Consider the following 25,073-nt stretch of genomic DNA (forward strand, 5'->3'; position numbering starts at 1 on the left):
AGCCATAATGGATATTTACTTCATGCCGCAGTGAAAAGCTGTACTCATTTTGCGGAGAGCTGGATTTACTATGCTGAAGTTAACATGCTTTCCAAACCTGGTATGCAGTCAAGGACATTCTGCTGGAAAAGCTGGCTTTGTTATGTCTTGTTATGAGTTATGTGACTGTTTTCTGTGGCGCTTGTTTTTAGAGGAGGGAAGCACTTTGCTCCTTGAGGTTACTGTCGGTTGACCCAGCTGGCAACCAACGTCTGCCTATCAATGCGCAAGTGCGTTGCCAGAAGGTTCGAGAAATTACCACCCCTTTTTGAGGAGTGCATATATGCAGAACCCCTTAACGGTCAGACGGGACCTCAGTCGGAGGGGGGACGCTTCCGTCTGGCATACCTGTGGGCTGTTGTGCTCTTGGCCTGGCTGTTATCGGGGTCTTCCCGCTTTCGCTTTTGGCGAGATGAGGGATTCAGTTACGCCCACAGTGATGTATTTTCTTCTGAATTCTCTGTTTCATCTGTGATTTATTTCTGTGTTATCACTTGTTGTTTCCAAGCTTTGAATAAATAGCCGTATAAGTGCTCATTATTTTCTAAGAGTGTGTGGTTGTATGTCATTGCGTCTACTTGCGTTTAAAGTATTGGCTCCGTAATTGCACTGCTGATTGACTGTCCGTGCACTCTGGGCGAGCAATACATTTTGGCGCTGTGAGCAGGGTATTTGTGATGAATTGTTCTAAATATTAAAGAATCTCTTGAACGCAGGTAGGCTTTGTTTACATTGCAAGCAAAAGTAATTTGGCAGTGAGTGTTGAACTGTGTTAAGCTGTTTTTTTTTTTTCTTTTTTCTCTTCTTGTTGGTGTGTGCATGCTAATATGAATAGTTTGTTCAGGAAAAAGAGTGTTCCCGCTGGCGGTGAATGTTCTGATGTTATCATTCCAGGCTGGACTAAGAGCCCATATGATAAATTGGCCCAGGTGTGGGCATGCGGCGCGGGGCTAAGTGAAACATGGGATCAGGGATTAGGAGATGGTGATCCGTCTTATGTAATGTTGTGCTTACAACAAGTTTCAGTGGAGCGGGGCAGGGAATGCACTGCGCTGGGTAGGGAGGATTGGGTCCTCCTGCATGCCTATACGAAAATGCATCAAAGAAATTTGGAAATGAAAAATGAGATTTTGCGATTGGAAAGAGAGCTGGCTGCAGAAAGGCAGACTGTGTTAATGCAGCAGATTCAAATGAAACTTTTTAAAGTGTGGCCGAGAGGGCAGCAGTCAGAGTAGCCCGGTATAAGTATAGGAAAAGACGGGGAGGGGTCAACCAAAGAAAGGTGGCAGCTGTAATCGCTACCGCCGGTGTGGACTGGGATCCGGATAATTGGGATGGTGACATTTTTAACTCAACCAGTCCAGAGAGTAGTTCAGCAAATGAGTCAGACCCCAAAATGTAAATTAAGCAGAAGACAGTGGTTGCTAAGCCAGTTAGAAGACGGCGAGCCGGGCCCCACCCGCAGAATCCTGCAGGCGGGGTTGTGGATTTAACCACGTTGGAGGATTATACCCAGCAGGAGGTTGGGGAAATGATTACCCGTTTGAGGCAAAAATCAGGGAGTAGGACAAGAGTGATGACAAGCCACGGGAGAGAGAGGGGCGTAGTGAGAGAAGAACTGAAGGCAGGAGGCAAGATAGTGGAGACTCCCGAGTGTCCAGAAAGGACATATTTTTGGCTTTGTTAAAAGATGGTGTGCCACAAGAAGAAATTGATGGCATTGAAACTAGGATAATGTATGAATTATACAAAAAGAGAGGGCTTGCAGCCAAAGAGGGCTATAAACAGGTTAAGAAACAGGTAGTAACCAAGCCACATGGAGACACCTCACCTTCCGCTCCTCCTGAGGAAAAACAAGAAGGGGCTATCGGGACACCTTCCCCGCACCAGCCAACATACGCTGATTTGAGGAAGGTGGTGAGTGCAATGCTAGAGGCAGTCAAGTCACACTCATTCGAAATTTGACTAGGGCTACGGCCAAGCTCCGGCAGCGTCTGCTCGCATAAAAGTTGCTAGGTGGCCCCATGTTAATGTTATGATTTTTTGGGGGCCAGGAAATACGCAAAGGGTGTGAGCATTGATAGACACCGGGGCGGAGGCATCTCTGATTCATGGCAATCCAGCATGATTCAAAGGCAGACAATTTACTATTACAGGTCTCGGGGGCGGGAGGTGGGGGGGAGACGGGGGACGGGGGAAGGAGACCCCCGCAGTACAAACGGAAGTGGAGATGAAAATAGGCAATTTGAATAGGCAGAGATACCAAGTGTTGATTGTCCCGATACCTGAGTATATAATTGGCTTTGACATTCTGGAAGGGTTGACTTTGGGACTTGGAGGTAAAACGTACCAGTTTGGGGTGAGTGCATTGATGTGCACACCCATTACCGTAGGCAAATTGAAGATGCCCCCAGTGCAAGTGCCTGTGTCAACCAAGCGGGTAGCGATGAAGCAATACCACACTCCTGGGGGGCACAAGGACATTTCAGACACCATCAAAGGGTATGTGGAGGCGAGTGTGTTACGCCCTATCGCCACCGCATGGAACAATCCTCTCTGGCCTATTAAAAAGGGGGATGGGTCTTGGAGGATGACGGTGGATTACCGTGAGTTGAATAAACAAACTCCTCCCTTAGTGCCCGCGGTCCCAGATGCCATTACCTTGATTGAGAATGTCCAAAAGTTTGAGGGGACTTGGCATGCAGTGGTAGATTTAGCCAATGCATTTTTCTCTGTTTCAATTGCTGAATAGTGCCAAGAGCAGGTTGCATTTTCGTGGAGCGGGCGTCAGTACACCTTTACAAGATTACCTATGGGGTACATACATACCCCAACTATCTGTCACCGGCTGGTGGCAGAGCACTTAGACAAGATAGCGTGTAAACCTGACATACACATCTCTCACTACATTGAAGATATTTTGATTCAGGGAAAGGATGAGCACAGTGTGCAAAACCAGTTAGAAGTCATTATGGAAGGATTGAAGATGGAAGGGTGGGAGATTAACCTGAATAAAATTCAAGGCCTGGCTGAAACAGTGATATTCCTAGGGATTCAGTGGCATAATGGGCATCGAGAAATGGCGCCGAAGGCCCGACAGAAAATACTTGAGTTCACCACTCCAATGAACAAAAAGCAAGCTCAGCAGTTTATAGGGCTGTTTGGGTTCTGGAGACAGCACATTACCCATTTAGGGTAGATACAAAGTGACACGAAAGAAATATGAGTTTCAGCGGGGGGAAGAGCAGCAGAAAGCATTTGATTTGGCGAAAGACACCGTGCAGCAGGTGCTTGATTTATGGCCATTGAAGGAAGGCGAAGTGGAATTGAATGTGTCTGTACAAGACAATTATGCTAACTGGAGTGCGTGGCAGAAACAGGACAGGAAACGTGTGCCATTGGGGTTCTGGAGTCGTAAGTTACCCGATGCTGGTAACTCATACACTCCGTTTGAGAAGCAGTTGCTGGCATCTTATTGGGCCCTTGTTGATACCGAGCAGATGACGGTGGGCCATGAAGTATTGATGAGGCCAGAAATACCGATTATGCAATGGGTACTGAGCTCTCCTAAAGCACATAGAATAGGACATGATCAAGAAGCCAGCATAATTAAATGGAAATGGTACATTCAAGACAGGGCCAAATCAGGGAAGGGTGGAGTTGCGAAATTACATGAGCAAGTAGCCAACATACCGCCCTCAGATTACATACCACCGGAAGTGCCTGTAAAACGAGAGTCTCCCGTGAAATGGGGAGTACCTTATGGCGATTTGACAGTGGAGCAGACAGAGCATTCTTGGTTCACGGATGGCTCAGCTCGATATGTGGGAACTGAGCGATACTGGAAAGCAGTGTCGTACAATCCCAAGACAAAAAATATTTTGACAACGTCAGGGAAAGGGAAGAGCAGTCAGTTTGCAGAGCTTTACGCAGTTTACCAGGCATTGAAACAAGAGACACCTGGTCAATGTCATGTGTACACGGATTCATGGTCAGTGGCGAATGGGCTGGCGGTGTGGTTGCCAACCTGGCAAAAGAATGGGTGGAAGATTCATTCACAAGAGTTGTGGGGAAAAGAACTGTGGCAAGATATTGCAGACATGTTATCACAAAGTGAAGTCACTGTGTATCATGTGGACGCGCATTGTGCTACAGACTCATTAGAACGTTGGTTTAATTCTGTTGCAGATGAACACACCAAGATTTCATCTGTGGATGCGGACGCTCAGGAAGACGATTTGGAGGGTTTGGCCAAGTGGGCTCACCAGAAATGTGGGCACCTTGGAGAAAAGGCTACTATCAGGTGGGCACAAGCTTGAGGAATCAGTATTCCTTTAGAGGTAGTGAAAACTATCATTTTGCAATGTCCAGTGTGCCAACACCAACAGCATAGGCCTATCCCTCAGATTGTTTGGGGTACATTGCGAAGAGGAAAACTACCAGGTCAAATTTGGCAGATTGATTATATCGGTCCCCTGCCAATTAGTAAAGGTTGTCAGTATGCATGCACTATTGTGGATACATACTCAGGATACATGATGGTTTTGCCGTGCAAGCGTGCCACACAACTGAACACCATTAGGTTGTTAGATCAGATCATATTGCATTATGGTGTGCCTTTGCAGATTCAAAGTGACAATGGGTCACACTTCAAAGGCAAATTGATACAGGAATTTTGTCAGGAAAAGAGCATCGAGTGGCTCTACCATGTGCCTTATTACCCTGCCGCTCCAGGGCCGATTGAACGAATGAATGGGTTGTTAAAAGAACAGCTGTGCAAATCTGGAGATGGCAATTTGGCACGCTGGCGTGATCGTGTGTTTGATGCAGTGCAAGTACTAAACAATAGGCCTGTGAATGAGCATGAAACTCCTTTGATGTGGCTAATGACTCCTGCTTTACAGATTCAATCCAATTCAGTCAGAGAAACCCTATTGTACTGGGAAATTACCCCGGGTTCTTTAGCTCCCTATCGGGCGACTCCAGAGTCAGCAGGGGTAGACTTGCATTCCCATGAGGAAATTAGATTAGAGCCAAGAGGAATTGTTGTAATTGAAACAGGTTGGAGTACAAATTCCCCCAGAGCATATGGAATGGATTGCCCCTAGATCTGGCCTAGCATTGAAGGGAGTTCAAGTGTTGGGAGGGGTAATTGATGCCGATTACCAAGGCGAGATCAAAGTCATCCTGATGAATAGTGGGGACCAATTGTTACCGATCCTCAAGGGCGATCGGGTGGCCCAACTGATTATTATCCCCGTTAAGTTGTCCATGATTAAGAAGGGAGAGCCTCCTACAGTGTTAACTACCCGTGGGGATCGTGGTTTTGGCTCTTCAGACAGTATGGTACCAGGTGCGAAGGTGTGAGTAGAAAGGCCAAGTGGCCCACCAGTGCCCGCAGATGTCATTGCATCAGGCAAAGACCAAGTAGTTTTAGTAATGGAGCCCAGTAGAAAGAAATGGCAATATGTGCCTGCAGGCAAATGCTACCTGAGAGAGTGATGTACAACACCGATATCTCTTTTCTGGGTTTGCCTTGTAGATCCTGTGTCTGGCTGGTGTAATTGTGGGACTAAATGGACTACGTTGGGGAGAGTTAAACGGCATGCTGCTACCAATGAAAAATGTCACATCTGTGCCAGCGATCAAGGAGAAGCTGATAATGATGAGTAATGATGTCCAGAAGCAGCCCTATGCCGATGCCGAAAAGCCAGCCAGACCGAAGACATGGATTCGTGAAATGCGGCAAACGCGTCAAGCGCAAGTGAAAACAACATTGATGCCAGTAATGCGAGAGGCATCTTCAGGACGGCGAAAAAATTCTCCCATAATCACCCAAACGGAGAATATGTGGATATAGCTGGCACAACAGGTGCTCAACATTACGCACTTTTGCCTTACTGACGTGCCCAATGCTGAAGCCTTATTGACTACGTTCTTAGTAGCAGTGCCAACGCCAGTTCCGGTTCTAAAGCATATTTTCGGCGTCACACACAATGATTATTTGGTTCAAGTTTCCGATATCAGGCAATCTTTTTCCGTCCATGAGTGCTGCAGGTTTTGCCAGGAAACAGATTGCAAATGGAGAAAATTGACACGTATTATAACCTATAATATAACTCAAGGTGATATGTGTTACCTTATGACATGCAATGCAAAAGAAATTGGCAAATGCCAACAGCTGAATTTAACCAAACAGCAAAACCTAACTGTGTTCAAAAAACAATTGTTCGCGAGTTCCACGTACATGTACCTGTGTGAATAACACTATGTCTTGTAATCATACAGTGATAGCTGCCAGTCATTTGAAACATGTGAAACTTCCAACAGGATGGCTCTTCATGTGGCAACATCACATACACTTATATTCCAGCTAACATTTCCGGAGGCCCATGTGCCTTAACTCGATTAGGACTAATGATGTTACCTTTACACCCAGCAATATCTCGAGGCAAAAGGTCAACTTTTGAGCCTGTGTGTCTATGCCCCGATTGTGATTCACATGTGCATTTGCTATCAGAAGCTGAGGTCCTAGCATTAACCCTTTCATTAGTGGGAGTTTGGGGTTTAGCTGCTGGGGGTTACAAATCTTTGATCAAATTAGCATGTTTAATAGTCAAAGGACTCAATCATACTTCTCAGGCATTAGAAGAGTTACTCCTTGATAGAAAAGGTATTAGAAAAGCAACTTTGCAAAACAGGGCTGCTGTTGATTATTTATTGCTAAAGCATAATTTAGGTTGTAACGTAGTTGAAGGTATGTGTTGTTTCAATCTAAGTGACCATTCCCGATCCATTGAAAGTCATATTCGAGGTTTGAGGGATCTCATTTCTCAAGTGTCCCAAGATCATACTGGGAATTGGTGGGATTGGTTATTTTCATGGATTCCTGATATTGGGGGTACACTGCGTTACGCTTTTGCTTGTATTTGCATTATATTAGCTATCATAATAGCTTGTTGTTGTTGTATTCAATGCATTCCCAACTTAGTTTTAATATTTCGTCAGTTTCAGAGACTGGCTCCTCTGCCACTGGGCTATGGAAGATGAATATCCAAGGGTGGAATTGTTATGCTTGAGCTAAAACATGGCGCTGGTGCGCAGTGTATTCTGGGAGCACTAAGAGCCATAATGGATATTTACTTCATGCCGCAGTGAAAAGATGTACTCATTTTGCTGAGAGCAGGATTTACTATGCTGAAGAAAAAATGCTTTCCAAACCTGGTATGCAGTCAAGGACATTCTGCTGGGAAAGCTGGCTTTGTTATGTCTTGTTATGAGTTATGGGACTGTTTTCCGTGGCGCTTGTTTTTAGAGGGAAGCACTTTGCTCCTTGAGGTTACTGTCGGTTGACCCAGCTGGCAACCAACGTCTGCCTTTCAATGCGCAAGTGCGTTGCCAGAAGGTTCGAGAAATTACCACCCCTTTTTGAGGAGTGCATATATGCGGAACCCCTTAACGGTCAGACGGGACCTCAGTCGGAGGGGTGATGCTTCCGTCCGGCATACCTGTGGGCTGTTGTGCTCTCGGCCTGGCTGTTATCCGCGTCTTCCAGCCGCTTCTGGCGAGATGAGGGATTCAGTTACGCCCACGGTGATGTATTTTCTTTTGAATTCTCTGTTTCTTCTGTGATTTATTTCTGTGCTATCACTTGTTGCTTCCAAGCTTTGAATAAATAGCCATATAAGTGCTCATTATTTTCTAAGAGTGTGTGTGGTTGTAAGTCATTGCGTCTACCTGCGTTTAAAGCATTGGCTCTGTAATTGCACTGGTGATTAATGACTGTCCGTGCACTTCTTGAGCAATACAGCTGTGTAACAAACTTACCAAAAACACATGAAGCCCTATGGAGTAAAAGACCCCATAGCCCATAAAACTCATTACAAAGTCAAAGGACCCATTCTCAAATCATGCCTAAGAGTGGGAGAAAGAGTCTCACTCTTAGCAGGAGAAAAAAATTAAACCCCAAAAATCCAGCAAAGCTGCTGGGGGACTCACTAGGTTTGGGAAATTAGCCTTTACAGAGAATTCTCCCTAACACGTACCCTATGATTCTGCCAGACAGATGACAAAAGAGCAGATGCCCTGGGGAAGAGAGTGTTCTCAGCAGGGCGAATGGCATTAAAAGCAGTTGATGCTTCTTGTGCCTTGGCCAAGTTTACTTTTACTCTCTAGGAGGTGGTTACTATGATGGCCAAGCATATCCCTGAGGGAGAGGAAAGAGAGGGTTTCCTCAATATTATGCAAGACTGAAAAGATGCCATGTGCCAATCACTTCAGTCTGGGCTAGACACGGCAGGTTGTGTCAGCCAGCTGCTCCATTGCAGCTAGTACTATTCTAAGAAGATTCACATATCTGTAAAAGTCAGGTTTTGCACCTGATGTGCAAGCTATGCTTTTAGATATTTCCTTTGAGGATTCTCAGCTTTTTGGTTCTAATGCGGATGAAAGTTTAGAAAAACTCCAGTCTTCAAAAGCTGCTGATAAAACTGAGTGCTGCAATTGGTCATGCGCAGCAGGGCCGGTCGACTTCTCAGGGTTGCCGGGGTCAGCCATTTCGGTTTTACTTTTCCATCGGAAGATCGAGAGGCCAGTTTTCACTAAGAGGACATAGGCGACAGCCTTGCGGGTCATGTGGACATGGAGGCAGTTGTTCAACACCCTCCACTTCTCTGATATCTGCAGCCTCTGCAGCTGCAAAAAACATTTTGATGCCTTAACCCACAACACTGTGGTAGGAGGCATAGTCTCTCAGCATCTGGAAAAGGGTAGAAGTATTACTTCCAATGCCTGTGCACTGCAGACAGAGCCCATGGTTACTGCCTTCCTTTTCTAAAAAGGCCTTCAAACTGTCCCCCAAGAGGCAGTCCTTCAAAGAACCAGACCTGCTCCTCTAACAGGAGGTGTTCACCCTGTAGGAGTAAGGTGCAGTCGAATTGGTACATGCAGCAGAGAGGAATCAAGGCTGGTACTTACTGTACTTTCTAATCCCCAAAATAGGACAGAGAATTGTGACCCATCTTCGACTTGAGATACTTGAACAAGTTCCTCAGGAAAGACAAGTTCAAGATGGCAATTCTTTCTCAGATCCTCCAGCCCCTTCAGCTCCATGATTGGTTGGTGTTGTTGGATCTGATTGATGCTTTCTTCCATACGCCAATACATCACAGGCACAGGAAGTACCAGGATTTCGCTATTGACTGTTCTCGCTATCGGTTTTGAGTTCTGCCTTTCGTGCTCACCTCCGCCCGAGGGTTTTCACCAAGTTAATGGCGGTGGTGGCAGTGAATCTAAGGAGGCGAGGGATTCACATCTGCCCCTATCTGGACGATTGGCTGATCAGAGCTTGTTCGCCCAAACAGGCTATGCAAGATCTAGACAGCACCTGCCACTCTCTTCAAGAAGTTCCACATGACACCTTCCCAAAAGCTGCAATTCATTGGAGCAGTCCTGGACTCTTCCTCATGGAAAGCTTCGCCACCCAAGGTAAGGGCTCTTCACATTTCGCAGATGGTAAGCACATTTCAGAGTGCCCAACATCTACCACTCTTCGATTTTATGGGGTTGCTGGGCCTCATGGCATCCTGCTTTTTCCTGGTGCCAAAGGCCCGTCTGAAGATGAGATCCCTTCAGTGGGCCCTCAGATCCCAATGGTCTCAGTTCTCCGGCAGAATAACGGACCTAATTCAGGGCCCGAGCAAGGTCTCTCAGGATCTCCTGTGGTTGGCCTGCAAGTAGAACATCTTGAAAGGGGAACCTTTTTGGCAACCATGGCAGGCGATAACGGTATTTACTGACGCCTCCCTCACAGGTTGGGGGGCACATACAATCGATCTGACGATCAGCGGACGCTAGTCTCTGTCAGTCCAAACTACACATCAATCTTTAGGAGCTCAGAGCAATTAGACTAGCGCTGATGACCTTTTGGCCATCTGTATGAAGAAAGAGTGTCCTGAGGGTGTCGGACAAAACAGTGGCCATGCATTATCTCAACAAGAGTGGGGGTGTAGGGTCACTACTGCTGTGCATAGAAGCAATGTAGCTCTGATTTTGGGCACTGCAAGAAGGAATCTCTCCTGGCTGTTCACCTAGCTGGAGAGGGCAACACAGCAGCAGACGCTCTGAGCAAGCAGAGCACAGTATCCCAAGAGTTAGCTCAGGTAGTCCTCCTAGAAATCTTTGCCCTTTGGGGAACCCCTCAAATGGATCTGTTTGTGTCCTGTGTCAACAGAAAATGCAACCTATTCTGCTCCAAGGAATTTCCACATAGGCGAGCTCTGGAAAACAAGTTTATATTTAATTGGAATTTTCCGCTCCTGTACATGTTTTCACCAGTCTGTCATTCCTCATGTTCTCAGGAGATTGAGAAAGTTCGGGAAGTCCATAATCCTGATTGCCCTGTGCTCGGCCAGGAGGACGTGGTGCCCAGAACCTTTGGAAATGTCCATCTGTCCTCCAATTGATCTTCCCCAAAGAGAGGATCTGCTCTCACAAGAGGGAGGGTCACATTCTTCACCCAGAAATCAGTACCCTGAACCTTCACACCTGGGTTCTGAGAGGTTAAGATACAGAGATTGGGACCTTACGGAAGACGTGGTGTAGGTGTTGCTTTCAGCCAGAAGGCCAGCGCCAAAATCTCTATACTGCTGCCCTTGGAACAAGTTATGCAGCTGGTATAGATTAGGAAATTGGCCCATTCACTTGTGGCACATCATTGGTGTTATTGTTTCTTCTGCATCTGACCCATCAGGGGCTTCAAGTTTCTACAGCTAAGGGCTATCTGTCTGCGCAGTCCATTTCCAAGCGTTTGCCGGAACAGGGCTCTTACTTCAAAGTCCCTATTGTCATCCAATTTCTGAAAGGTTTGACTATCTTCCCACTGGTTCAGTTTATTGTTCCGCTCTTCGACCTCAATCTAGTCTTAGGTTTCCTGCTTGGTGCTCCTTTTGAGCCTTTGCATTCCTGTTCTCTCAGGATGCTTTCTTTAAAAAGTGTTTTTGACAGCCATAACCTCTGCTCGCAGGGTTAGCGAGCTTCAAGCTTTGTCATCGAAACCACCTTTTACTGACTTTTTTTAAAGACCAGGTAGTTTTGAGGGTTTGCTCTTTGGTTCTACCAAGGGTGGTTTCAGAATTACATTTGGCAGAGAACCTTGTTTGGCCTGCTTTCTATCCTCCTCCTTCACATACTGGATCATAAAAGAGCATTAAGCTTTTATATTAACATGCACTCTAAATTAATACAGGATGATCAGCTTTTTGTAGACTATACGGGCCATAGGATTGGACAGGCAGTTAAAAAACAGACTGTCTCCCTGAATATTCCAGTGCATTTCCAAATGCTGCAATCTGGCTGGAAAAGAAGTCCCAGAAGGTCTAAGGGCACATCCCACTAGAGGGGTGGCTACTTCATCAGCCCTTCAGAGAGGGGAACCACTGCAAGATATTTGCAGTGCAGCCACCTGGTCTTTCTTTGCATACCTTCACAAAGCAATATTGCTTGGATTCTATGGGGCCAGGAAACGAGATGTAGAAAAGCTGTTCTACACAGCATAAATTGGAGATAAATTCTCCGTTTCCACCTCCTGCAAGGTACTGCTCTGGGAGTCTTATCAAAGATGATGAATACGTGGGAGGACACAATCCATTCGAAGAACAAATTACCCCAGTAATTTCTTTCGACTGGATGTTCCTACCACATATTCCTCATCGCCCCTCCAAACCTACCCCTCAACCGGGAGAGAATTTCCATGATTTAAACCTTCCTATCTATTAATGCTCACGTCTTTCTCATCTTCGAGACTGCTGTGCTGGCGAGTGGAAAAACCTGAACTGAGGCAATGGGAGATGTGCATGCAATTTGTATTGATGCTGCCATCATAGTCGAGGACAGACGGGGGCTATTGAGGGACATGAGGTCGGCGACTGCGCACGGTGCCCTCTGCTGTGAAGCTTTTAAAAGCTGCAAGCAGGATATGATATATGATATGATATATTTTATTTATAGAGCGCCCATACCCAAGTGTTTCAAAGCACGACGAGCCAGTGGAGGGCAACAAAGGGGGGGACAAGACAACAATCTTATTAGGCCCAGTGACATTGAGATTGCGCAAGTGCAGGAGAGAGGACAGGGGTGAAGTGCAGAGGGAAGGGGAGGAGGAGCAAGTACAGAACAGAGTATCTAAACATCGAGAGACAAGAAGTGCAGCAAGCAGGTGGCAGTGCAAGGTTAAGTGCAAAAACAGTAAGTGGTAGACAGTGCAGGTAGGGGACTGTAGGATTACAGATACAGCCCCAAGTGCAGGGTTGCCAGGAGGCAGTGCAGGTGTGCCACAGAGGGGGCAGGACCTGGGCCTGTTATTCAGAGGGTAGCCAGGTAACCAGTGCAGTATCAGACAGGAGATCAGCAGGGAAGAGGAAGAGAGAAGGCAGAAGCAAAGAGGAAAGTCTTGAGCTGCTTCCGGAACCGGAGATGCTTCTGCTCAAGTTTTGGAGGGGCAGGGAGGCTGTTCCAGAGGGAGGCGCCTGCCAAAGAGAGATATATTCCCCCAGATCGTTGCTTGGAAAAGCGCCTGACCCTCAAGGAGTTGAAGGTGAAGGAGCGAAGGGCTCGAATCAGAAGATATTTCAGAAGAGAAAGCTTGAGATATTTTGGTCCCAGTCCCCAGAAGGCCTTGTGGACGATGCAAAGTGTCTTGAATATGATACTTGCAGCCACTGGGAGCCAATGGAGGGATTTCAGTGCTGGAGAGATGCAATCCCTGGGCTTGAGGCCAAGGACAAGTTTTGCAGTCCTGTTCTGGATGAGTTGCAGAGGACTGAGAGTAGAGGCAGGCAGATTTAAGAGGAGACTCTTACAGTAGTCAAGCCTAGAGGGAACCAGAGCTCTAGAAACAGTGAGCTTCTGGGGGAAGGAGAGGAGAGCAAGAATACCTCTGGGGAGGTGCAGTTGGTAGTTTGACTTCTTATAGACATCAGAGATGTGAGGAGAGAAGGAGAGTGTGGAGTCAAAGATAACCCCGAGGTTCTTAGCTTTGCAGATGGGAGCAGGAAGAGGGCCAACGGAAGCCGGCCAGAGAGTGGGGAAAGAGGGGTGCAGGTGTGCCAATGAGGAGGATCTCAGTCTTGCTGGCATTCAGGCAGAGATTATTGATGGTGCACCACTCTTGGATTGCAGAGAGACAGTCAGGGATGAGGGAGGGAGAAGTGGTGACAGTGGGGAGCCTGAAAGCAAGCTGGGTGTCATCCGCATAGCACTGTAAATTGGTGCAGAATGCAGCAATGCGGTGAGCGAGAGATGCCAGGTATTGGTTGAACTAGGGAGAAAGGTTAGACCCCTGGAGAACACCACAGGTGGAGTGAGAGACAGAGGAGAGGAAGTTGGACCTGGGAGGATCAGTCAGAGAGGAAAGAAGTTGGCCAGGCCAGAGCCTGATCCTGATCAGTGATACCCAGATTATCACAGAGCCGGTTGAGCAGGAAGGCATGGTTAACTGTGTCAAAGGCAGAGGAGAGATCAAGTAGGATGAGGACAGAGGGGAGATTATCAGAGTATATCAAATATGAGTAATAGGTGGGAGGAACATCCTGTCGAAAGAACATTACATGGGCTAAGTAATTTGTTCTTCTACAGCAAACAAGTAAAAGCATCAGGCAATAGTCACAAAAAGTAAGGAGGTCTACATTACTTAGCATCACTTTCTCAAGTAATTAAATGAGGGTTTTGGCCCATATAGTTTTGTGTAGTGGTCAATGTAATATAGAATACATCATTGTTTCACATGATTGTTTGTCACAGGCGCATCTGTTCTCTGGCTTAATTGTCAGGCATTTGCCTATAATTGTGGAAAGCAGCAAGCCCTTTACTTTAAACTAGAGAATATGAGCCTGTGCCAGGATTGATAGCCCATATAAAATATGCCATTGCACTGCAGAGACTGGGAGATATGCATTTATTGAACATTGATTCCCTTCCACACATTCTGTACAAGAAGGAAGATATTTTAAAGTCTTTAACTTCGTCATGGTGTTATGTCAGTTGCCTAGGGCCTCATTACAAGTTTGGCAGTATTCTGGCAGTAAATCAGCTGAAATACCACAACATGGAATTACTGTTACTCCCACTTGGTCCTGTGGGTTTACCACAGGATTACAAGTGATGGGTGGTGTAAATCCCCATTTCTTGGAGTCCATAGGACTTGGGGATTGTTGGCAGAATGGCCACCAGTGGAATTACTGAGCGGTAAATCCTCCGATTGTGGGAGGAAAAGTGAAGGATTTACCTCCAGCATTAAGCTGTAGATATATCATCCACTTTTCCTCCAAAGATCTGTGGAATTACCACTCAGTAATTCTGCCGGTGGTAATTCAGCCAAACTTGTAGCTTGGCGGTGCAGGAAAAGTGGCAGTAACGGAATTGCTGCCACTTTCTTTTCCAGCACTGCCAAATTTATTTTGAAGCCCTTAATCTTCTCATTTTATTAGCCGTACATCTGTCTTGGGGATTTTCTTTCTCTCCCTATTGCCAGCAGTCCAATCCAGTAACCTGTCAAGAGTATGCTTTTCTTGGGGACTAACCATAGTGAAGCCTTAAGGTTTAACCGCAGTGGGATCAGGAAGATCGGGACTATTGAATCCCCGGGCTGTGATAAATTGAAGTCTAGGATATTAAAAAGCATAAGAGACAGTCTATTTCTGGCCTGCCACCTGGCATAATGTATTTGGATATAAACATAGTAGGTTAAATCCACACTTTGAATTTTCATTCTTTTCTGCAGTTTGAAGTGCTAAAAAAGTATCTGGAAAATGGAGGAGGTGTATTGGTGTTGTTGGGAGAAGGCGGTGAATCCAGATATGATACAAATATCAACTTTCTCCTGGAGGAATATGGGATCATGGTCAACAATGGTAACTGATATATTTTATGGTAACCTTCCCTTTTTAACTCCCAAAAATCATCGGTCTTACTTTGTGTAGGCATTACTTGCTAATTCATTATTACACAGTGGGACTGCTTTCATTCTCCTGCATTAAAGACCTACAGATTTTATTCCAGGATGGTGGGGATGATTACCTTGAAACCTGCCTTGACACTTTGATGCAGAGATTTCACACCCAATGTCTGCATTAAATATAATAGGAAGCCCTTTGCATAGAAACAAGAGAATTACACCTATAAAATGAATTCCAGGTTGTTCATGTATCCATTCTCATTGCATGTTAACATTGTTGTTTATGCAAACAAAAAGGTTGGAGGGTTGCATTTTGAGTATATGGTTTTGTAAACACCCAAGGGTTTGTTTAGCTAGTGCAGAATTGTCTAACTAATATCTCTGTTACAATAGATGCAGTGGTAAGGAATGTATATTACAAGTATTTCCACCCAAAAGAAGCTTTGGTCTCTAATGGAGTTCTCAACAGGTATGTCATTTAACCAACATTATGTACTTCCTCTGTGTATTCCATTACATGATATGTTGTTCACCTATCAAGTAATTAGGCCTGATAAGGAAACAAGTTATAAATATATTTGGTTTTATTTAACGTGTCCCCTAGGTCTGCAGCAACAGTCCTTTATTACAAAGGATACAGTATTTTCTTCAATATTTATTTCGGAATACAAATATTTTCATATAAGAAGTACAAAGAAACACATATATACATAAATCAAATACACATATGTGTAGTAGTAGTCCTTCTAAAATCAATACAATGATTAATTCATTGTGTTAATTCATTAAAATGTTATCATCTAATAGCATGTTCTTGCTCCCTATTTTTCCAGATTGGAGTATTTTCCTGCTATATCTATAATATTCTCTGTTTTGCCACTCGTCTGTACGGTTACGTCTAGGGATCGAAGTTAAGACATTTTAACCTTCAAAACCATTAAAATGTGTTTCCTCTCGCTGGGGTGCGTGTAGTTGAAATGGGGAAGGATTTTTTTTCCATCACAGGTTTAATCTGTGTGGCAGATATAAAGGTGATAACCAAGCAGTCTTAATTCTCTCCCTAGATGAGCAAAACAAACAGTTGATGTAAGCCCATCTCAATTTTTCACATTTTCTTAAATCATTTTTTTGGGTTACACTGTCTTATTGATTCTCCCAAATTCTAAGACAATAAGTGGCTGGTTGCAATCTCACCAGTTCCTCTACATACGACAAGCAAAGTTTTCTGTGAACTGTAAGGATGTATGCAGATAGCTGAAGCCCCTTTTCATTTTTTCAGAAACACTTTCTCTGCCGGTTGCATTAGCAGATGATTCCCCATATCGTGGCCATAAGTAGCAACAGGAACTGCATTTGTGCAATAGGCTTTTAGAATTGTGTCTGTAGGTTGATGCCATGCTAAAGATTACAGAATTTTAGCATACCTCCCATTAACTGTCTCAGAAAATTCCATCTAATTTTCCGGGTAAATCTAATCCCAAGGAATTAAAGTCTTGCACTTGCAGCAGTGTGTTGCCATGTAGCACAAGTGTTTCCTTTCACAAGACCTACTGTTAAAATGGACAAGTTTTAATTTGTTTCCAATTTCCATTAATATTGAGGTCATTTGATTGTGTATGGCTCGTATAGGTGTCCAATAAAGTTGAAGGAGTCCTCAGCTTTCTTTAAAGCAAGATGACAATGTGTGCATAGGACAATACCAGTTTCATGGAGATGAAGAAAAAACTTCTGTAGTTCCGGACAAATCCCCAACAGGTCTCGGAGCAGCAGAGCATGCCAGAATGAAACAGTCAAACGGTGCGGCGATGTCCACGAAGGCCATGAAAATTGGAGCCTTCCTGGCAACTCTATACTTAGCCATGTGGACATAGAAATTTAAAGTGTGTTGGACGATGCCAAAACCTCATCTAAAACCAAGTTTGGAATCCAATTCTGCCATCTTCCATTATTTATCTGTCTTTGATCTGGGTCTGTAAAATCCGATAGTGGATTTATCACGCTTTTTTCCTTCAGTGCTAGGATATAATAATATACATACAGAAGGATATAATGTTATGTTCACATACAGCGTGGGCAAGGTGTGCACAGTTTGAGTCTATAGATTCGTCAAACTGCTATTGTCTGAGATGTTATCTGAGGTGATGCCACAGCAGCCTTTTTTTGAATTCCAGCAGAGAGGTGGCTTGCTTGATGTCATGTGGAATGGTGCTTCTGGTTTTTGCTATGTAGTTACTTTTTGCAGTTCTTGGTTTGCAATCTGCCATTATCCTGACTTCTGGTATTACGCTAATTTACAGAGATGTGGTTTGCGTCTTGCATGTTATGCATGTTATCCTGTAGGAAATTCAGCCATAAACATGTTCCCACCAAATACAATTAGCTCAATGTTTAAGTAGCTGCTAGATGTATCTAGCCTGTAGAGGAAAAAGGTTTTTGGAAGGGCCTGGGTAACATTCTTAGTGGCTTCCTGCAGTGTTTGAGGTAATCAGAGCTGAATATTTCAAGTCCCCTTCGACAAAGTCAATTGGTATTGCTGTGGCAGAAACTATTTAAATGGAGGCTTCTTGGGGATCTGTTGAAAGTAATCATATTACTTTATAATTGTACAGTAGTAAAGATCTGTCTGAGCATGGAAGGGTGTTTCTCCGAACCGATAAATATGGATCAAGGTCTTAAACAGGGCTGTGTCCTAACCCAACCCAACCCTTATTCAATCTATGCATGGTAGACATGCTGATCACTATAAATGCCTCCCCTCCCAGATCGCCTTTATACGGATAGCTTGGCGCTCTTAAGCAGATGACTTGATTCTATTTGATCACACACCGATTGGTGTACAAAGCCCAATCAGCTATTAGGGTTATGCCAATAATGTAGTTATTAGATTTAGGAAATGTGCCGTAATCAGTTTTACTAGGGCCAAAGTACAAACTAAACCATCTAGATGGTATCTCAATTAGATCCCTGTAGAAGACATCAAGGGAGCTTTATATCGGGCTCACAAAAGTAATAGGTAACCATGCTTACAAACATTTATTAATAAGATATTTCCCCTTGCTCCCCAAATTGAGAGATTTGATTCAAATTTTACCATCTTTTCAACAGCAAATTATTAAGGTTGTGCTTTGTGTTCGAACAAGCTTTATTCGGTTGCAAAACCATAAAAGCATCAGTACATTTGATGAAATAAAAACATATTAAAATACCTGCCGTACATAAAGATAAACCAATTGCCATTACATGAAAAATACACCATTAAAAGAAGAACAATCAATTATGAAATAATCACATAACCTCATGATATCAGTTCCGCTCCTTTCTTTTTTTAATGTTAAAAAGTCCTCAATTTCTTTATTCCTAGCATCACTAGCACAATTTACAGGGCAATATACCTGACGAAATGAAAAAATAAGAGACAAAACTACAACAGATAAGAAAAAGGACCTCCGGAATGTACATCTAAATCAACACTATATTGTAATCAACAGCTGCACTATGTTTTGTAAACTGTGGCTATGATTCCTGACCAAGAACGATCTCCTGTTTTAAACTGCAGTAACTTTTTCTGCCTATGGATCATCGCTCTGTCTGTGGTAGATTTACAATCCCAACTATTTCAATGGAAAATATTAGCTGCTTACCACCTACTTTTGATACCTCCGGATAAATCTCTGTATGTAGATATCAGCAAGTATTCACGCATGCGAAAGACTTGTTGTTTATCTAATATCTGTGACAATGCTGAAATGATTCTACAAGAATGCGAATGTACGCTGCAAACTTTGATAGAAAAACCTGACAAAGCCAAACAAGCTCTTTATCGCTCAGATTGGATTAAAACTAGAGCGCAGATCAATCGATCAAAAAAACATCAAAAACTTCAGCTTATGCGAAAAATCAACTACTTATGTTTTACCATACATTAGAACATTTCCAAACCATGTATGGCGTAAATAGCTATTCAAATTTTGCTTACATTTAACAAACTATTGAGACCAATCCTATATGGCAAAAATTGGAGTATTCTGCTGGTGAATGTAGTTTATGTAACTAAGGATTCTTACAAGATATGCAGCATATATTGTTTTCCTGTTCATCGACTCTAAATCTTAGGGTCAAATATTTTCTGGTTTTGTCCATGATGTGAATTGGCTATCTATGCAAGGTTTGTGGCATAGACTCTCAGCAGGAAAGGATATTCGACTATCCATAGCACTGCTAAAACTCTTGCACAAATTGAAATGTATACAGTTGCCGCTCTAAGATTTATGTGCAGGATGAATTCAAGTGTTATATTGATGTAAACAATAGCTTTTCTTTTGCTAGTTCTTTCTTTTTAAAATGTGTTTTTATAGTATGTTTTATTCGGTTTTGATTTCTAATTTGATCTTTCATAAATGAAATTCCTTTTGTGACTAAAAGTACAATAAAAACAAATAAAATCTTAGAAGGGAGATCAAATCTACTAAAGACACACTTGTCAAAACGGTTGCACCTAATTGGTCTGGAATCACAGTGAATGACTAAGTGTGAGCAGGCGCACGACCATGCAGAACTATCAAACAGGGGGGTGGGCATTGAGGAGCAGCTAGACCTGATCTGGGCTAAACGGGAGGGTCTGGGGAAAAGATCAAGGAGAAACCATGTCTGCATACACGGAGTGCCTTGACGTATACAAGATCAAGACCTGACTATGTCCGTGACCTGCTCCGATCCTTAATGTACCTTCCAGAGACCCCAGTGTTGGAGCTAGATAGAATGTATTGCGTTTACGCTTCAATGCAACAGGGGCGTAACTTACTTCCAGATGTGCTCTCCAGGGTCCATTACTTTCAGCTAAAAGAGGAAATCATGAGGGCGGCCCTGAAGAAGGAGTCTGTGTTCTGAGGGGCGAAGCTCTCCTTGTTTCAAGACCTCTCGCCTTGGACACTTATGAATAGGAGGAGGCTACATTTAGTCACAAACTGGCTACAGTCCCACATTATTAAATATCGCTGGGGCTTTCCTTGCAAGTTGCTATTTGAATTCCAGAACCAACCATATGCTATCAGCTCGAAGGAAGAAGCGGCGGAATTGATGGGCGCCACCCCAGATCCAGTCCTGGTAACTGGTACATGTCTGGGACCTAGAAGTAGCTCCAGGAAATGGGAGGAGGAATATCTCAGCTGACTCTGAGCTGGGGCCCACCCAGGGAGCCCCCGACCTGATACTTCTGAGTACTGTAGACCTAATGGTTTTCCCTTGGCACATCTCCCATTCCCCCTATAAGCAGTGAGGTATACTCGGAGGCATCTTAGAATCAACTAGTTCTACCATGTACCATTGTGCTTAAGCTTGCTCCCAATTGGGACTGAAGCCGGGACTAGGCCCCCTTTCCCCAGTTCTCCAAAATCCAGAGTTTTCCCGACCTTTGAAAAAATGTGTTTCCACAATGGGAATCTTACAGGGTTTTACGGTTAAAAGAGCTATACAAAGAAGGGACACCACTTAAGTTTGTAGAATGTAAGGAAAAATGTGTTACCCGAGACAGAGCGATTTAGATACGCTCTACTCCGACATTGGGTGTCAAACATCCAGGTTAAGCAAGCGGGTTGCCGTCCACCCAATGGAATAGAACTAGGGGTCATAGAGGGCCAGGAAACGCATACAATATCCACCCGCTTACGATTATTGGAAAATGCTTCTCTAGAAGATAGACTGCCTTATACGACACGCTGGGAAAGGAAAATCTAAATAGAAATCTGAGGGATCCTGGCAAAAAATGTGGTCTCGAACTAAGAGCTCCTGCTTTTCTCTTATTAGATAAGGGGCAATCAAATTATGTATTCGGGGGTATATGACACCTCAAATACTGCATGCGATCCGCCCTGATCATTCGGACCATTGTTGGCATGGGTGTGGGCATTTGGGAGACCTCGCTCACATGTGGTGGCACTGCCCAATCAGAAAAACGTATTGGCAGGAGATTTGGTCTAGGATAAAGGACATTACAGGTAGCTTACTCCCAATGTGCCCACTGACCTTGCCGTTTGGGGACGTCCCCGAGGATGGCACCTGCCTGCTGACGGGGGCTCGAGCAGATCTGATATCGAATTTACTGATGGCGGCAAGAATAAACCGTGCATGCTTCTAGAAGTCTGCAGAGGGCCCCTCCACCTGATACGGGTGTGTGAAAAAGTGGGAGATCATAGCATGGAAAAGCTTACTGCACATTTATCAGATCGCATGGCGAGATTCTCCCGCACTCAGGACTCTTTTATTGATTTTGGCCAGGAGAGAGAACATATGTTTTTTTTCTCTACAAATCCTGAAACATCTGTTTTAAAGCAGACAGTGCAACCGTGCATTTGATAAAGGTGGAGTCTGTGGTCTTCATCTGCAATTGGGAGCTCACAAAGCTGACTTGGACTATTTGTGTGATTGTACTTTTGTTGTTTTTATTTGTTTATCTTCTTTTGTTGGGGTGCTTTTGTTGAAACCTGACAGTGTCTCACCGCTAGTCCCTGGGATCTGTTATCCAGTTGCCCAGGACACAGCCATCACTTTTGGATCCAGTTACTGGGGGTAGACCAGTGCGGGAGGATCACCTGGGTGGGGGGTCTTCAGGGAGTGGGACACCGGATGGCGAGACGCGGAATCCCCTTCCCTGTAACACCTTTATCCCATACTACCAGATAGCATACTTAGGGACTCAACCCCCTCATCCCCCCTCCATTCCCAACACTAGCACTTTGTCACGGACAGATCACTACGAGAGAAAACAGACTAACACCAGAGCCGTATACCTGACATGTCCCAATGCAATAGTCAGGCAGGGTCAGGCAATTACTGACCATCACACACACCTGACTTCCATTACACTTCCCCACACAAATAATAGGCACGAGAGCACTCTGAGCAAGGCAAAGCACACGAGGAAGCAGCAGTTCCAAGATGGCAGTAAATACAAGGCGAAAGACGGCAAAACCAAAGAGGATTGCAAGGAAGAAAGTGCCCTTAACCTTTTCAATGAAAGACTGTTACTTTCATGTACCTTCGAGAATAGGAAACGTGAGACCGGGAATCAAGGCTGAAGAATCCTGCATTGTGTGTCGTAGGTACCTGGGGCTCTCCTGCTTCGATAGTCAAGACTGGGAGAATTGTTTGCCGCTTATAGTACTGTCCTTGACTCCTACAACAAAGTAGCGCCAATGAAGTCAGCACAGTCGGTGAGTTGGGGAGACTGATGCCAGAATTGCCTTTGTTGAAGCCAAGGTTGCAAGCGGCAACATTGTATAGTGAAAGCTGAACAGAACAGTGTATGAAGCGTATGTGGCATGCGACGCAAACAAAATTAAACAGATGAGTGATTTGAACTTTGAAGTTAAGATACAATACCTTCGACTTAGTGGTCCGGGACCACGTGTGTGCTCATTCGAAAGTCGGTTAGGTATCCAACTGAAAGGTGGCAAATGTGAAGAGTGATAAAAAATGGTGGAATCGAAGTGGTCGTACAACGCGTTAAGCAAAACCCTGTGCACATTCGATAGTAATAGCTTAAAGAAAGTTGGTGACAAAGTAGATGAAGTTAGTTCGAGCCCAGCGGCGGGAGATCAGCTAAGAGCTTTTGGTTAAAACAAGTTTGTGTTAAATTATATTTTGAATTTTTTTATTTGGTTCATATAGTTAGTACAAACCTTTTGCACATTTAATTGGTTACAAAGTAAAATTCAAACATCATTCAATTAAAAACCGTTTAAGAATACTCATGTAAATAGTACTTTTGCAAATGTCTTCAGTAAATAAAATTGACAAATATAATTTAAGTATTTAAGAAATAAGAGTGAGAGAAAAGATGGTATGTACAGCTTCTTTCCACACACAGTATGCCGCTCCAGAAGTAACAAGAGTTTCCGTCCCAAACATCATACTGCAAAATTGTTTGGATTCACTAGATCTGATATTAGAGACAAGCCCACTGTAGCCTCTAATACAACAGTTCATAAGAGAGGGACACAAGGTAAGTAGATGTCGGGCAGTCTCAATCTCCATTTTGCAAATTTGGCAGATCGTATTGTTGCATGCCAATTTGATCCATCGCCCAGTATGTTCCCTAAACGGAAGAATATTAAAACGCAAGTATGTGACAAATCTATGAATAGTATACAAGCATAGTACAGTCAGATTATTAGGGAGATGATTGCATCGGAAGCGGAGTACTGTAAGTTTCATAGTTTAGCGTATCACTTAAATAGTCCATATTAGATATTAAATCAAAATCACAAATATTCTTCTTTAAAATATGACATAAGTTAGGCATTAAAATCAATTCATCGAGCTCTACATCAATCTTGTTGAAATGATTAGTATCCATTGCGCTAAATTGAGTTAAAAATTGATTAGTGCCAGTCTGTCGATAAAATCTTGCAAGGTAACTACAAATATTATTTGCACTAGGGGTGGGGGACGTGTAGATATCCCCAAAAAGTGCAAGCGTTGGAGAAGCCACAGGGAGCGACTAGAGGGGACACCAAGCTCACAACGTAGTGCATCCACAGGGACAGAGGAGAGCACTCTGAGAACAGAGCGCTAAATGTTACCCTTACATTTTTCTATCCACCGTAGCTTAGGCTCATGGAGGACTGCCAAGCCATAAATGATCCCCGGTAAAATACTAGTTTGGTAAATAGAGACTAATCCCTCAATATTATATCCACCCCTATTGTTGATAACATGTCTTAATACCAGCCATTTTTTCCATATTCTTGTCCTCGCAGTGTCTCCATAATAATTCTGTGTCGGTTTATTAGTGATGGGGGAACCCAGGCAGATACAGCTATCAACAATTTCAAGGTGAGAGCCATTCAGAGTCCAAACAAATGACTTTTTTCTTTTTTGTAGAATTCTTTTTAAATACCATAATTAATTGTTTGTACTTTTGATTTTAAGAGGGTTTGCCTCTGCATGTATAGCTAATGAACTCAATGACTGCTGTAATCCAATGGAGGTTCTATCAAGGAGAATGGTATCATCGGCATATCCTAGCCAAGAAGCCGGGATTCGATTGATGTGGGGAGTAAGATTTTGGGAGGATTCAATGGTTAAGACCATATCGCAGACATATAGATTATAGAGCAATGGAGCGAGTGTGCATCCTTGTTTGAGGTGGATATTGGTGATTACAGTATTCGTGAGTTCACCTGACTGGTTTGCTCGCACCATTACTGATGTTCTGGAGTAAAGAGAGACCAGAAAATACAGCAGTGTGGGATCGATACCCCAGTTGCCCAATTTAGACCAAAATCTGGAACGTGACAGTGTCAAAGGCTTTTGGTGAAATTCACAAAGCAAATATATAAGTTGCCTTTAGTGTCATTAAGATACAATGATATAATAGCGTGTAGTGCACTTATGTTGTGGAGTGTACCATGGCCTTTCCGAAATCCAGTCTGGAATGGGGAAAGTAGGTTAACTGAAAGGGCCCACTTAGACAGTTTCTTGGAGAGGATAGTAGAACAGATTGTTTAGCTAATATCTTGCATAGATAGTAATCTGTAATCATTAGGATAAGTCTGATTTCCCCCTTCTTAAAGATGGGTCTAAGTATTGATTGCCTCCAACTTTCAGGGGTCAACCCTGATTTCAATATCCTGGAATGCAATTTCTCCAGTGCAAAGGACCAGAAGGGAGTATTATCCTTGAATATAATATTCAACAGCATATCCGGGCCAGGAGCCCGGGAACCGTTCATTGACTTTATCATTTAATTATCCTCTGCCTCAAAACCAGTCATGAAGTAAGGGGTAGGCGTATAAGAATTAGATTTCTCAGTAAACATGGAACTATAGAAAAGTGTTGAAATAGCTTCACACCATGTGCGCATACTGATGGGATTAAGTTCCATTTCGCGGTGGCCATCTAAGAATATTCTAACCATATTCAAAAACTTTCTATTATTGCTTTGAAGGAGTCTAAATACAAGCTTCCAGTTGCCACATCTGATAGAGGATTTGTAGTTACGCATCCAGTTTTTATACTTCGTTGAGAGATGAGTTAATGAGATATTCTTCTCTTGTGTGGACTGAGGATAGGCTCTCTTGATTTT

The 25,073-nt window shown here is 43.8% G+C and overlaps 1 protein-coding gene across 3 annotated transcripts in view; it reads left to right on the plus strand.

Annotated features, from left to right (window-relative positions):
* IFT52 (intraflagellar transport 52) overlaps positions 1-25,073 on the plus strand; it is a 770,870-nt gene that overhangs the window by 280,609 nt on the left and 465,188 nt on the right. For all 3 annotated transcript variants that reach the window (XM_069652341.1, XM_069652339.1, XM_069652340.1), the window contains exons 4-5: positions 14,816-14,945; positions 15,383-15,458. In XM_069652341.1, the coding sequence (XP_069508442.1) occupies positions 14,816-14,945; positions 15,383-15,458 (206 nt within the window). The remainder of the gene's footprint in view (positions 1-14,815; positions 14,946-15,382; positions 15,459-25,073) is intronic.

The sequence above is a fragment of the Ambystoma mexicanum genome, chromosome 3p (genome assembly GCF_040938575.1).
Source record: "Ambystoma mexicanum isolate Mex_15411 chromosome 3p, UKY_AmexF1_1, whole genome shotgun sequence".
NCBI classification, from domain to species: domain Eukaryota; kingdom Metazoa; phylum Chordata; class Amphibia; order Caudata; family Ambystomatidae; genus Ambystoma; species Ambystoma mexicanum.